General features: G+C 34.6%; 1 protein-coding gene across 1 annotated transcript; it reads left to right on the top strand.

Moving 5' to 3' along the window:
• The first annotated feature begins 385 nt into the window (after window positions 1-385).
• Cdc37 (cell division cycle protein 37) lies at window positions 386-8,656 on the top strand. Its single transcript, XM_075308693.1, has 3 exons — window positions 386-543; window positions 597-1,460; window positions 7,866-8,656. The coding sequence occupies exons 1-3, from the start codon at window positions 511-513 to the stop codon at window positions 8,121-8,123; spliced, it is 1,155 nt and encodes a 384-aa protein (XP_075164808.1). The 5' UTR covers window positions 386-510; the 3' UTR covers window positions 8,124-8,656.
• The last annotated feature ends 3,103 nt before the right edge of the window (window positions 8,657-11,759 follow it).

The following is an 11,759-nucleotide window of genomic DNA, read 5'->3' as shown; positions in this document are numbered from 1 at the left end:
GGCCCTTGAAATTTTAACCACCCTTTATCAGTGTTTACTCTTGATGGAGGAAAATATATGAAAAACTATCACTTTATTCCATTTGGAAAGTCGAAAATTGTTTACTAATATACCTTCCACAATTTTAAACGTAATAATATAATTTTATTTTGTTTTTAGCGGCAAAACTCGAAAGTAACCGTGAAAATAAGCTGGTATTCAGCTTGAAAACCGAACAGAGTACTCAGCATTAGCATGAGTAAAAGGTAAGCATTCATAGTTGTTGCATTTGAAAAATCCCATCCTGTGTTTATTGGGTGTATTCTATACGCAATACGCGTACGGTCGTAATTAGTGTTGCTATTACAGTTTTTGGCCCAACGCCGTATTCACACATTTACGTTGGCTTTGGACTTTGTATTCCAGTAAATTCTAAAGTAATAAACATTTGTTGGCGAATATACGATATTTGCAAAAGTTTGCCGATCACAAATCTGGAATAGCTATACAAGACTACAATAACATTTAATTATGGTAGACTACAGTAAATGGAAAAACATTGAGGTAAGAATGGCTAGAAGTTGTACTTAAAATATTTATGGGTATATTTCCGGCAGATATCTGATGATGAAGATGATACCCACCCAAATATTGACACACCATCCCTTTTCCGGTGGCGCCATCAAGCAAGAGTTGAACGGATGGCTGAGTTGGAACTAGAAAAGGACGAATTAAAAAAATCGAGACAATCGTGGCAAGCTCGTATCATTGATTGTAAGGACCGCATGAAGAAAAATGAAGGCAATAATGAAGACGTTAAGAAAGAATTAGAGAAACTTGAAAAAGAGGGAAAGGAACTAGATCGCAAAGAAGAAGAACTAGTCAAAAAAGAAAAGAAAATGCCTTGGAATGTTGACACGATAAGTAAACCGGGTTTCGAGAAGACGGTACTAAATAAACAACCGGAACGCAAACAAGACGAGAACCTTACCGAGGAGGAGAGAGAAGTAAAGATGAAAAATTTCGTAAAAGAAAATGAGAAGTTGTGTAAACAGTATGGTATGCTGCGGAAGTATGATGACTCAAAACGCTTCCTAACACAACATCCTCATTTGGTTTGTGATGAGACTGCAAATTATTTGGTCATATGGTCCATTAATCTTGAAATGGAAGAAAAACACGAATTAATGGCACATGTGGCTCATCAATGTATATGTATGCAATACATGTTGGAATTGGCCAAGCAATTAGAAGTAGACCCCAGAGCTTGTATTGGTTCTTTCTTTTCAAAAATACAGAATTGTGTACCGGAATACCGCGCACAGTTTGAAAGTGAAATTGAGGGATTCAAGACCCGCATACAGAAGAGAGCCCAGGAGAAAATAAAAGAAGCCATGGCTGAAGCCGAGGAAGAAGAGCGAAAAGCTCGTTTAGGCCCTGGTGGACTGGATCCCCTAGAAGTATTTGATACTTTACCAGATGTAAGTTATATATGTAAATATATGTGTTTCGTAGATATCAGACGTTTAGTGACCTAAGGTTAAAAAAATCTCACCCCTTCGTTGAATTTGAAATGTTTATTTTCTATTCAAATTATCCAAAAAAAGTCGAAGTTGTGTAACATTCTTTTTGAACATATAAAATTAGAGAGTTATATGGCGTTTGCTAGTTTGAATGTGTACGTTGTATACACTGACACATTATAGGCATTCTCACGCGAGCTCACGGATGTTCTCGTGTATCGTGACACGACAATTCTTGTGAAAGACAATACTTGTGATAATACAGTCCTCGTGAGTCATGACGTGAGAAGGCAAGTTTCGTGACCACGGTTACCACAGTTGGTAGAATTCTACCAAAAAATGGTAGATTTTGCTGTTTGGTAGAATTGTTGATGTTTTGGTAGATTTAGATTTTTATAGAAATAAAATTTTGACAAAATTTTCTATAGAAATGAAAATTTTGAAAAAAAAATTCTATAGAAATAAAATTTTGACAAAATTTCCTATACACACAAAAAAATTTTTTTGATTTCAATCACGAAAATCGCGGATTCAATCATTTTTTTAATTGAAATGTCTTCAATCACGAAAATGATAGTATCAATCACCAATTTTGATTGAAAACCAACACGATTTTCAATTAAAAATTTAATTGACTTTTGTCACGGAATCAATTAATTGTGTGATTGAACCAATTAAAAATGTGATTGGTTTTTGACATAAAATTCAATCACAGTTTTAATTGAATCAATTAAAAAAATCAATCAACTATTTGATTGATTCAATTAAATTATTAATTGATATGGGCAATAAATTTCAATCAAAAAAATGTATGTATTGCGCCCCCAAAATCTTATTTAGTTTTATTTGAAATAAAAGAAAATATGCGTTTCTTATAAAAATCTTCAATATTTTATTTTTCTGAATTATGCTATAGACTAAAGACTTTGGTTTTTGTTATTTGTGCGTTTTGTTCTAACATAACTTAGACATACAATTATGATCAATAACAACTAAAGGGTTAAAAAAATAAGCTATATAAATCGTTGTCTTCCTATTAACGATGTCAGCATGTCCCTTCTACTATGTAGATGCGCCTAGATTTCCAATAAATCAGCAGCCTGTAAGCTAAATTAGTTTTTCGGTGATTATTTTGTGCTCATGACTCGAGCGATTCTGTGTTGTTTTGAACCACAGTGGAAGTGCGACGAAGCTGCCGTATTCGATTCTCGATTTACAACACTGTCGAAGCGAAGTCAATATTGATCTAAGGATTGTCAAATTAGCTGCTACAACACCTACAACATTTTTACCTTTCCATAACACCATAAGAAAAAATGATACGCGAATAAATAAAGTAATGATAGGCTAATAAAGGAGGCGCATCATAGATGACAAATACATTGTAAGTTCGGTTGGGTCGAACCTCACCATCATGGATCACATATAATAATATTATTTCCCCTTGGTTAGGTTAGGTTACGTTGTAGAGAATGACACCACTTAGACCATCAGAGTTTCGCAATACCAAGACAGCGGCTGACTGACTACCTTAGACCTTATCTTTGCATTGTCCAAAGCTTTTGTCGCTGCTTGACAGTCGACGAAAAAGCTGACATCGCTTCTGAATTACTTCGTCATAAACAGATGAAAAAGCTGCTTCATTTCCCTATACTCCCATAAGAAGATTTTTAAAAGGTAGGATTTAAGAAAATTAAGATACAATAACAGAGTCTGGATCTATAAGAAACATATTTGTTCGAATTCTAGAGAGATCTTTAAATTCATTCCTAAGCTTAGACAAGAAAATTCGATAAAAAAAAAAAAAAAAACAATATAACCGAATGCGCACGAGAAATAAAATTGGGTTATATTAGAGCGTTCTAGACACTAAAACGAGGTAAAACGGGAGACCGGTGTATATGAGACCTATACCATAGTAATGACTGATACACATCACATTTGGAACTGTATGACCCTACATTTCAACTTACACTCAACATATATTCAATTTGATCATGTACTCAGTTTTTGTTCATAAATAGATAACATTTTTGTTTTGAATTGTTTGTCATATAATATTTAGATACATTTTTTCCTTTCGTGTTTTTGAATGCAATTAATATAATTAAAAGAATGGCTCTATTAACCATGTTCCTTAATCTGTATCTGTCCATAAAGCTCGAAAAATAATTGTATAATTAGAAATAATGCATTTGGGCGTCAATTGCCTGTATCGGTATCAGGCTAACATGAAATATGGAAGAATTACATTTTATAAATACAAGAAGTTCTAATTCACACGTTTGAGCAACTTCATTGGTATTTTCTTATAAAATGTAAGATTTAAAAGGAATATTTATGTTTTCATTTATTTTTTTTTATCTTTTCAACAAATGGTAATAGCGAAAATATAGGGATTTTCAGCACAATTACCACCTTTATGATATAAGTTGCAAAAATAATACAGAGGCAGGAAATAAATTTTAGGAGCTTAATGGAAACCATATCCAGTATTTATGACTGCGTTCGTACATAACCCATTTTAGTCACTAAACTGACTCCTTATTTCAGGAGGGTCAAATGGAATGAGGATTCGAATCGGTCAAAAAGTCAAGGCTGGGTATCATTTCATTTGGTTGGTATGGTCATTTAGGTTGTTGCAAGCCAATTTGCTCCGATTATAAAATTTGCTCCGATTATAAAATTGCGTATTCAAACAAGCAAAATAAAAGTAAAATTTATATGGGTGATAATACATTTACTTAGTAAAAATTGAGACCAAATTGAAAAATGGCGAAGTTGCGTAACATTTATAACGAAGTTTATATTCAATTTATATCCTTTTAAAAAGCTAACAACTTCTATCCATCATTGCTACGAGAATTAGGCTCGTAACGCAAAAACTGTGTTGGTAATTTTAATAGATTTCTAATTAACAATTTTCATTTTTATACCCTCTACCATAGGATGGGCGTATAACTAACTTTGACATTTACCCTGAGTCGTGGTGAAATTCTGAGTCGATCTGGCCACGTCCGTCTTTGGAAATCACGCTAACTTCCGAACGAAAAAGCTATCAAATTGAAACTTGGTACAAGTAGTTGTTATTGATGGATCATTGATTCCATTTCCGAAGCTTCATAATGGAGCAAATTCCATCTGAAATGATTGAAACCTATTAGATACGGTTTATCATAATGGACTGAAAAGTCTGAGTGAGCCTGAAAATAAATCGGGTGGCCACTTTAGTTTAATCTTATAGGTTGAAATTTAGACATCTAAATACCATGCGAAAAGAGTGGCTCATATCGTTTCATAATTATTTATAGATTCCTCTATATAAAACGATCAAGAACTAAAGATTCTTATATATTTATTCTGCCGTTTTTATCTACCATAGACTTCATATTGACTCACATACAATTAGTATTATTCAGTATTATGAGATGTAATATAGTTTTATTTGGCCTGTTTCGGCTTTTTATATTACGTTGTTGAATAAAAAAAAAAAAAGATATTGTTAATAATGTTTAATATACCTTCCTATCGGTAACTGCTACAAAAACCCAAGTAATTCGATTGTGTATGACAGTCTTTGGTATGTAAATCATATTGGAGTGTACATAAGACTCGTTCTGGCCGGACTTTCGGCCATATTTACTTGTTTTCATTTTCATTTATTACTCACAGTAATATAATAAGCCCAACGGGCAACAAACTACATTACAAGACATATTTCCCCAAATAAAATTTAACGTAAACATTAAACCTACTATTTCCCTATAAATTCCTTGTATAAACTGTCAGTAAATCATTGTGAATATAGGCGCTTATCAATAGTTGATATGTATAATAACACAATAGTAACCCTGTAGGAAATTGAGCTGACTTTGAGCTAACAAATGGTTAATCAAAACTGAGTCATAGGTGACTCAAAACCTCACTCATTTCCCATGTTAAATCCTATTCAGTTTTAACACGTGTTGTCATTGGAATGAGTCAGTTCTCACTCACCTCTGCATAAGTTTCAGCTAACCAAAAGTTAGCTCAAAATGAGTTAGCTTTTGACTGATAATACATAAGGACAGTAAAAGTTAGCGTCTAAGTGATTAGTTTTTGGTGAGCTATCTGGGTAATAACATTATATTTTATTTAGTATTTTTCATTTATTTTATTCTGAAGTAATTATAAGCGTACTTGGCCTTTGTAACTATATTACAAGAAATAAAATGTAAAATATAATATAACGAAAATATAAGTTCTGCTAAAATTAGGCGTGAGTGTCTTAATTTCTTTTGCTTTTCTTTCCTTTGAGATTGTGTTGTAGCTCGCTGACTGGAAGTGGGATTCATCAGGGAACTCAAAAAGCCTTGAAAGCATTTCTCTGGATCTTTTCCCCTACTACAAAAATTGCATCTTAAAAAATAACAATGATAATATATAAGAAGAAAATGGTAAATTGATTTACTGATATACCCATTAAACAGAAAACAGCCCATTGAAAACTTTATTGGGAGTTTCCATTTATTCATTCATTTCAATCAATAATCAAAAAGCCTAAATTGGCCTATACAATTACGCAGTTTTCCAATGTTTGACACTATAATTATTAATACATAAATATAATACCATCTTATGAACTAATAAATTCACTGTTATACCTAATATTTAAAACTAATAACTGACACGAATGTGGATTGAATATGAATATGTGGTTTACCATTAGCTCGTACTTTCATATAATTTTCAGATGAACTGTAACATACAGTTTCGAAATTGATCACAAGTCGATGAGAAATGTCTCCTCTCGTAGGGAACGAACGTATTCCACAGTTGTATCGCGCGGACGCAGAACGACCTTTGCATAATTATGACCGGTTCTGTGGAACTTGCAGAGACTGTGTCCGGGCCGAATTGCCAAAAATGGATTTCGAAGATAAATATGATGGTATATTATATTTAAGGACCTTCTACATAAGAAGAAGCAATCTAAGTTTCACTAGGCTCTCAAAACTACATCCTATAAACTGATACACATATGATCTTATATGGTCACTGTTCCGTCAATGATACCGCTATGTTGGGTTCTACATAAAAAAATACAAATTTCAATTATTAAATTGCATTTTAGTTATGCATTTACTTATACTTACCGCAATCCATCGGAAAATGTCCTCTGAAATCGCAATATTTATTTAAAAATCCAAATGACATTTATAGCAGTGAATATATTTTTTGTTTACTTATTTGATTTTTTCTATGACTTTATTTACTTACATAGTCATCAGCTTTGAGTGAACAAAAAGGTAACTCATTACTGATCGTGAAGAAGTGAGTTAGAACAGAATTCAATTGACTCAAGGCTGCATAAATATTGAGTTTGCTAGATGTCATCTAAAATTAGTTAGTAAAAAGTTAGATTGATTTTGAGTGAGTTCAATAAATTCCTACAGGAAACTTGTATAATGTAATACAGTGCACTCGCGGTAACGTCAACTAATTAAAATCAAGAGAGTTCTCGTTAACGAACTTCAGCGAATTTCAGAACAAAACATAGCCATATTCGGGAGTTTTACACGTTCTAGCGTGATAGTCTTTTATTTTTGTTATTAGTAATATTAAAAACTTAATTTAATTAGAAAAAGAGAGATTGGAAAAATATCAGTGGGTATGGAATTATAATGGGGGAGCCACCGTGGTACAATGGTTAGCATGCCCGCCTTGCATACACAAGGTCGTGGGTTCGATTCTTGCTACGACCGAACACCAAAAAGTTTTTCAGCGGTGGATTATTCCAACTCAGTAATGTTGGTGACATTTCTGAGGGTTTCAAAGCTTCTCTAAGTGGTTTCACTGGAATGTGGAACGCCGTTCGGACTAGGCTATAAAAAGGAGGTCCTTTGTCATTGAGCTTAACATGGATCACAATGGACTGAATAGTCTAAGTGAGCCTGATACATCGGGCTGCCATATTTATAAAGCAATTTAGATTAATAATAAAATTTCACGAAAAAGGCAAAACTAGATTACCAAAAACTTCCGTAAGGTAAGTGTATTTGGTATTGTGAATCTGCCTTTAACGTCAAATTTCATGTTCTTCAGCGTTACGGAGTAGTTAGTGTAAGAAAAAGCGTGTTCACGTTACCGCGAGTGTACTGTATATCAATTATTAGATACAACAGTAAATGTAGATGTAGTAAATGGGTGTGTAAAATTATAAAATGGAAATTTTGTGACATTAATGATATTGAAGTAGGGATAAAAATATCCAAATTCATAAATGAAATTGATTTATAAATCGCGAAAATATCAAGGAACTCAAATTTATATTTTTCTTTATTATTGGAGATATTTAATACAAAAACTATTTTTCATTTGTAGGAATTAAAAGCCTGCTTTGAAAGCCGGGATACGGAACTTTTACAAAAAACTATTGCTGCAATGCCTGTTGAGGAAGCCAAATATCACATGAAACGTTGCGTTGACTCCGGATTATGGGTTCCTAATGCAGCCGATGCTCCCGAAGATGAAAGTGAGACTCCGTCGTCCGAGAAAAAAGAATCTAAAGAATCGTCCGCAAAAGCTAAAGAAGAAAAAGAACCTGTATACACAGGAGTGAGTTCGGAGGACTTGGATTGATTTGAACAGTCAATGAACCAGTTTACTGTATCAATGAAAACAAAGTGACAGCCCGTATAAGTCTGCAAAAATGTTTTTTTGTCAATCAAAGACATCTATACAGTCTTCTAAGTCATTTCAAGAATTTACACCAATCAAGCTATTCATTTCATACATTGTAGCTGTAATATTATGTTGCCCTGTATATTTATAACAAAATTTGTTTAAATGTATGTAAATATTTTTAAGGTTCATTACAAAATAAACCCCCTAATGCCCAAGCCCGCCTTAGGCGGTCTTCCATAAAACTGGAAGCTTTTAGTGAAACCCTCCCTAAGAAAAAAAAAATATCTAAACATTAAAAATACAAAATACTTACAGATTTGTGTTGCTTTGTTTTACAGCCTATTTGAGAAACCCTGAATGATTCTATCACATGGACAAAAACAAAATGGGGCATTAGAGGGTTAATTTTCTTTATTCAAAATCATTCAAGCAAATAAATATGCCTTCCTCATTGTTAAACTCCAAAAAGGCATCGTTATAAACTCAAACGTTTGTGTGCTTTTGGTATTTCGTTGTTTAAATTGCATATGGCATTTGCTAATTATAAGTGGGTACTAAGTTCTATTTTAAGCTAAAGGTGGGTACTATGTTCGGGTTTCGAGTTGAAAACCACTTTATTTTCGCAATTACTTTTCCTTATATAATCGAAATTATAAATGAAAATAAACATATTCCTGTAAAGTCTCGCCGAAATCTTTAGGAAAAAGAAACTGCGCGTCAAGTGAGTTAATTTTTTTGATTCATATTGAACTGTTTTAATAAAGTAACCTCGAAAATTTCAACGCGAAAACAGAACATAGTACCTACCTTAAGTACTATGTTCGCTTTTCGCGTTGAAATTTTCGCGGTTACTTTATTAAAACAGTTCAATATAAAGCCGATAAATTAACTCATTTGATGCGCAATTTCTTGTTGCTCTAGATTTCGGCAAGACTTTGCAGGAATATGTTTGTTTTCATTTATAGTTTTGATTATTTCGGGAAAAGTAATCGCGAAAATAAAGTGATTTTCAACTCGAAAACCGAACATAGTACTCACCTTTAGCCAGTAAAAGTCGATACTATGTTCGCTTTTTGCGTTGAAATATTCACGGTTTGATGCTCATTTTCTTTCTCATCTAAATTTCCTATATTTAAAATTTGATTATTTTAGAAAATGTAGTGGCGAAAATAAAAAGATTTTCAACTCAAATAAAGTACCAGCCTTAAAATCAACAAGTATATACGTCCTTAAGTTCGGCCAGGTCGAGTCTCCTGTACCCTCCACTATGTATTTGCGTAGAAACTTCTACTAAAGGCTGTAATTCACACTCGAATTACTTGGGTTTTGGCAACACTTGCCGAAAGAGCTTCTTAACATCGTCTTCTAAGTTAGTATACATGGGGTAGATTAGGTTAAAATGGCAGTCCGATTTGATTCAGGCTCACTTAGACTATTCAGTCCATGTGATATACATAAACTAAAAGTACCTATTACATGTGGGCGGGCACTTCTAGTTTTTACCGGTGAACCTTCTCGATTATTTTCTTCTGTTGAACCAACCAGATTGTTCCAAAAACATTAGCAGACTGCTTAAGTTAACGTTTTCCAGGTCCGGTTTGTTTTGGAACCGTTTTTTTTTTATATGTTTTTTTGTTTTGGAACCGTTTTTTATACCCACCACCATAGAATGGTGACGGGGTATAATAAGTTTGTCATTCCGTTTGTAACGCATCGAAATATCGATTTCCGACTATATAAAGTATATATATTCTTGATCAGGCTGTCTGTTGTAATCACGCTACAGCATTCAATAATGGAGCTATCGTCCTGAAATTTGGCACAGAATCGTCTTTTGTCTGCGCGCAGGTCAAGTTCGAAGATGGGCTATATCGGGCCATGTTTTGGTATAGCCCCCATATAAACCGACCTCCCGATTTGGGGTCTTTCGCTTATAAAGGGTGATTCTTTTGAGGTTAGGATTTTCATGCATTAGTATTTGACAGATCACGTGGGATTTCAGACATGGTGTCAAAGAGAAAGATGCTCAGTATGCTTTGACATTTCATCATGAATAGACTTACTAACGAGCAACGCTTGCAAATCATTGAATTTTATTACCAAAATCAGTGGCAGAAAATCCGCTTTTTTATCGACAAATTTTGTTCAGCGATGAGGCTCATTTCTGGTTGAATGGCTACGTAAATAAGCAAAATTGCCGCATTTGGAGTGAAGAGCAACCAGAAGCCGTTCAAGAACTGTCCATGCATCCCGAAAAATGCACTGTTTGGTGTGGTTTGTACGCTGGTGGAATCATTGGACCGTATTTTTTCAAAGATGCTGTTGGACGCAACGTTACGGTGAATGGCGATCGCTATCGTTCGATGCTAACAAATTTTTTGTTGCCAAAAATGGAAGAACTGAACTTGGTTGACATGTGGTTTCAACAAGATGGCGCTACATGCCACACAGCTCGCGATTCTATGGCCATTTTGAGGGAAAACTTCGGAGAACAATTCATCTCAAGAAATGGACCGGTAAGTTGGCCACCAAGATCATGCGATTTGACGCCTTTAGACTATTTTTTGTGGGGCTACGTCAAGTCTAAAGTCTACAGAAATAAGCCAGCAACTATTCCAGCTTTGGAAGACAACATTTCCGAAGAAATTCGGGCTATTCCGGCCGAAATGCTCGAAAAAGTTGCCCAAAATTGGACTTTCCGAATGGACCACCTAAGACGCAGCCGCGGTCAACATTTAAATGAAATTATCTTCAAAAAGTAAATGTCATGGACCAATCTAACGTTTCAAATAAAGAACCGATGAGATTTTGCAAATTTTATGCGTTTTTTTAAAAAAAAAAGTTATCAAGCTCTTAACAAATCACCCTTTATATATATTCTGGGTCGTGGTTAAATTCTGAGTCGATCTAAGCATGTCCGTCCGTCCGTCCGTCCGTCTGTTGAAATCACGCTAACTTCCGAACGAAACAAGCTATCGACTTGAAACTTGGCACAAGTAGTTGTTATCGATGTAGGTCGGATGGTATTGAAAATGGGCCATATAGGTCCACTTTTACGTATAGCCCCCATATGAAGGGACCCTCAGATTTGGCTTGTGGAGCCTCTAACAGAAGCATATTTCATCCGATCCGGCTGAAATTTGGTACATGGTGTTGGTATATGGTCTCTAACAACCATGCAAAAATTGGTCCACATCGGTCCATAATTATATATAGCCCCCATATAAACCGATCCCCAGATTTGGCTTGCGGAGCCTAAAAGAGAAGCAAATTTCATCCGATCCGGCTGAAATTTGGTACATGGTGTTGGTATATGGTCTCTAACAACCATGCAAAAATTGGTCCACATCGCTTCATAATTATGTATAGCCCCCATATAAACCGATCCCCAGATTTGGCTTGTGGAGCCTCTAAGAGAAGCATATTTCATCCGATCCGGCTGAAATTTGGTACATGGTGTTTGTATATGGTCTCTAACAATCATGCAAAAATTGGTCCACATCGGTCCATAATTATATATAACCCCCATATAAACCGATCCCCAGATTTGGCTTGCGGAGCCTCAAAGAGAAGCAAATTTCATCCGATCCG

The sequence above is a fragment of the Haematobia irritans genome, chromosome 4, assembly GCF_050003625.1.
Source record: "Haematobia irritans isolate KBUSLIRL chromosome 4, ASM5000362v1, whole genome shotgun sequence".
Taxonomy (NCBI): Eukaryota; Metazoa; Arthropoda; class Insecta; order Diptera; family Muscidae; genus Haematobia; species Haematobia irritans.
This window is presented reverse-complemented; position numbering and strand designations above follow the sequence as displayed.